Source organism: Tupaia chinensis, unplaced genomic scaffold (assembly GCF_000334495.1).
Source record: "Tupaia chinensis unplaced genomic scaffold, TupChi_1.0 Scaffold149184_1, whole genome shotgun sequence".
NCBI lineage: Eukaryota > Metazoa > Chordata > Mammalia > Scandentia > Tupaiidae > Tupaia > Tupaia belangeri.
In genome coordinates this window covers 1,407,863-1,411,387 of record NW_006209032.1, presented here as the reverse complement: position 1 = coordinate 1,411,387, position 3,525 = coordinate 1,407,863, and the positions used below count along the sequence as shown (strand labels likewise).

The 3,525-nt window shown below is 59.3% G+C and overlaps 1 protein-coding gene across 1 annotated transcript in view; it reads right to left on the bottom strand.

Moving 5' to 3' along the window:
* Positions 1-14: 14 nt before the first annotated feature.
* CELSR3 (cadherin EGF LAG seven-pass G-type receptor 3) overlaps positions 15-3,525 on the bottom strand; it is a gene marked incomplete at its 5' end in the record, with an annotated part of 26,768 nt that continues 23,257 nt past the window's right edge. The window contains 2 exon segments of the mRNA XM_027769287.1: positions 15-143; positions 2,865-3,525. The exon segment at positions 2,865-3,525 is cut by the window's right edge and continues 288 nt beyond it. Of these exon segments, the coding sequence (XP_027625088.1) occupies positions 116-143; positions 2,865-3,525 (689 nt within the window).

Genomic DNA, 3,525 nt, shown 5'->3' with positions numbered 1-3,525 from the left:
GGGCCGGGGGGGGGGGGCTGCCTCGGGATCAGCCCCTCCACGCTCCTGGAGCCTCTTCTGTTTGCTCGAATCCTGCATGTCGCCCACTGCTGTGCCCATCCACACCCCTGGGCCCTCAGGAGTGACCTTCGCTTCTGGGAACCCTGCAGGGAGGAAGGCAGAAAGCCAAGGTCATGCTGACAGGACTCAAGCCAGGCTCTCTGGGCTCCCTCTGAGGCCCTTCCCTGTCCACTCCCCCCTTCCTCTAAGGCCCTGCCCTGTCCACTCCCCTGCCCAAGGCCCTGCCCGGTCCACTCCCCTGCCCAAGACCCTGCCCTTCCATTCCCCCCTCCCTCTGAGGCCCTGCCCTGTCTACTCCCCCCCTCCCTCTGAGGCCCTGCCCTGTCCACTCCCCTCCCCTCCAGTATGATAGGCTCTCCTCAGACAATAGCAGGACTCTGTCACGCCAGTCACAACTTATGAGGAGTCCCACCCAGCCCTTCTGCAGGGACTCCTTCCTCCCACCCAGCTCCTGGCGCCAGGAAGGCGAGGCAGATCTCATTTTCCTGCTTTAGGGTCTGAGAAAGGCGCACAGGGACGTTTCCCTCTTGTCTCCCTCATAAACCCAAAAGGACCCAAGATGCTCTGGTCAACACCCCAAGTCCCACCAGGGCAATAAGCTAATCGGGCAGTTCGTCCAAATAAGGGTGCCCCTATCATCGAGGCTCGCACTGGGCGTGCGCAGGTAGGTGATCAAACCCCTCGAGTTCTTCACCTGCGAGAGAGCTGCACACGTCTGCGAATTCAAAGGAAAAGCCGGGTACTATGACAGACCTTCCCCGCTAGATAGCATGGACTCTTGGAGTGAAAGTCCCCCAACCCCACGCCCAGTGCAGTTGTCCTCTGGCAGCTGCCCACCTGTGTGCCCTTCTATTAAAAATCCTCACTTTCCCATTACAACTTCCCTTTCCTACAAGCGTTTGTGGTTTTTCGTTTTATGTCTGGGGACCTGCCCTAAAGAACCCAGGACTTCACACTTCGCAGATCAGCTCTCGCGGCCTATGACGCCATTACCCTCGCTCTCGGCCCGCAGCCCCTCATGCCAGCTCAGGGGTCCTCAGAGCCCTCCAGCCATCCTGGATCCCGGCTCACAGCAAGGCCCTTTGGCTGCCCGAGTCTCGCCTCTAAGCAGACCTACTACGTACAGGGGCCGTGTTGCATACTTCATTGGTAGCATCTCACAAACCACATCTCAGAGAGGGTTTGTTGCTACGGATCCTTTTTTTTTTTTTTTTTTAAGAGAGGTTTTTGCTATAGGGCGCGTGCGCTCACCAGAGAGACAGAGAGAGACAGAGAGACTGAAAGTGAGAAATCACCCTCTGGGGGGGATGGCCACGCCACAATCCCTTCTCCTCCATTCTCTTCTCAGGATCTTGAGCACGCATGCACACGCAGCGGCATGAATTTAAGCCACCGGGTCCGGGACTCAAACTGCGGTCGACTACGTGGGAGTCCAGCAACAGCCATTATGCTAACTGCTGGTCCCGCTACAGATCCCTTTTACAGATGAAAAACGGAAGCTCAGGGCTCAGAACCTGCCTGTCTACACAGCTAGCAAGGAGAGACAGAACTGCAACTCAGAGGGGACCCAGGTTGGTCGGCTTACTCTCATCAGCCCCTCCCTCCACCTCTCACCTCTCCCAATGCTATTGACCCTGGCCCCCCCAGGGGCTCCTCCCCCAGAAACCACCTCTCACCCTACAAACCCTGCAGAGCCTGACCCAGCCACTTCCTCCCTGCCTAGAAGACCTGATCACTCCTCCTTCCCACTCCTGCCCCTTCCTCTTGGGCTCCTGTCCATGCAGCTACTTCCGACATGCTGCCCTCCCTTGTCCCGAGATGCCTTCTGTGCAGGCCTGAGATGTCCAGATCCCAGTCCAACCCTGGAGCCTACCCCAGGTGCCCAATGACAGGAGGAACTTAATTTTTTTTTTTTTTTCGGAGAGATTTTTGCTACAGGGTGTGTGTGCTCACCAGACAGAGAGAGACAGAGAGACAGCAAGTAAGAAATCACCCTCAGGGGGAGTGGCCACGCCCAAATCCCCATCCTTCATTGTCCTCGCAAGATTTGGGGCACCCACACACACATGCCCAGCATCTGCATGAGTAGCATGAGCTTTAAGCCGCAGGGGGTAGGACTTAAACTGCAGTCGACTACGTGGGAGTCCAGCGACGTAACCATTACGCCCTCTGCTGGTCCCAAAGTTTATTTTTAGATTTCTGCCATAGGACATGTGTGCTAGCCAGAGTGGGAAAATGAGAAATGGCCCCAAAGTGGGATGGCCATGCCACAATCCCTTCTGTTCCACTCCCCTCTCGGGGTTTTGGGCACACATGCTTGCACACGCATGTGCCCGGCATGATTTTCAAGCCACCAGGTCTGGGACTTGAACTGTGGTCAGTCATGTGGGAGTCCAGTGCCTTAGCCACCACGGCCCCTGCTGACCCCAGGAGGAAGTTATTTTGATAGAATAAGTGGATGAATGAATGAATGATTTATCTTTGGACAGGGTTAGCTCTTCAGCCTGGCCTATCCTGGCACCACTGTCACGCTTCCCTTTCCCATACGACCCCCTGAGCAAAGCCCCTTGGCTCTCCCTGCCCCTTGCAGGCCCCGGGCTACCTCCCGCCTCTAGGCCTGCTCCCTCCGTCCCACCTTGCTTTCCTGCTCAGGCTGGGAGGTGTGGGGAAGGATGGCTGGCCCCAATCCCTGCTAGTCATACCCCATTCCCGGCCAGATCTGTCCCCACCCTACACCCACACCTGTCTGCCAAGCCCCACCTACTCTGTGGCAGACCTCGGGGCAGGGGCAGGACTGTGCTTACTCCGAGTCCGGCGACAGCTCTGAGATGCTGTGGGACGTGGCCGAGCGCGGCGTGGAGGGCCCCAGTGCAGAGGCTGTGGCGGAAGGCGTGGCAGTGGTGTGAGGGCCCGAGGGCGTGCTGGAGGACTGCACAGAGGAGAGGGCCGAGGAGTTGAAGGAAGCGAGGATAGATGAGAGAATGTCCAGCTGCTCCGTGGAGGGGCCATGGCCAGGGCCACTGGCTGGGTCCTCCCTCGCTCTGAGCAGCTGTGGTGGGGGTCCCAGGGCTTCCCGTGAAGGGTGCCGGCTAGGCACCTGCTCCAGCTGCTCCCGAGAGTTCGAGCCCCGAGACAGAGAGTCTAGGGGCCGGGATGGCAAGAGGGGGTCCCTTGAGAGTTGCCGCTGAGGAGACAGGGGTAGAGGTGGAGGCTGCGGGTCAAGGTCCCGGGTGCGGCGGGGTGCAGGCAGCGTGCTCAACCACTCTCGGGGCGCCCCTAAGTCCAGTGCATCCCGTGACCCAAAGCGGCCAGCCATGGCACCAGGGTAGTCCCGGGGTGGCTGCCTCCGTGGCAGGGTGCTTCCCCGATCTCGGGGCTCCAGACGGCCTGGCACAGTGTCCAGGTGCTCCTGGGAGCCCAGCCGGCTCAGAGGCCGGAGAGCAGGGCCACGGGCGTCCCCTAACC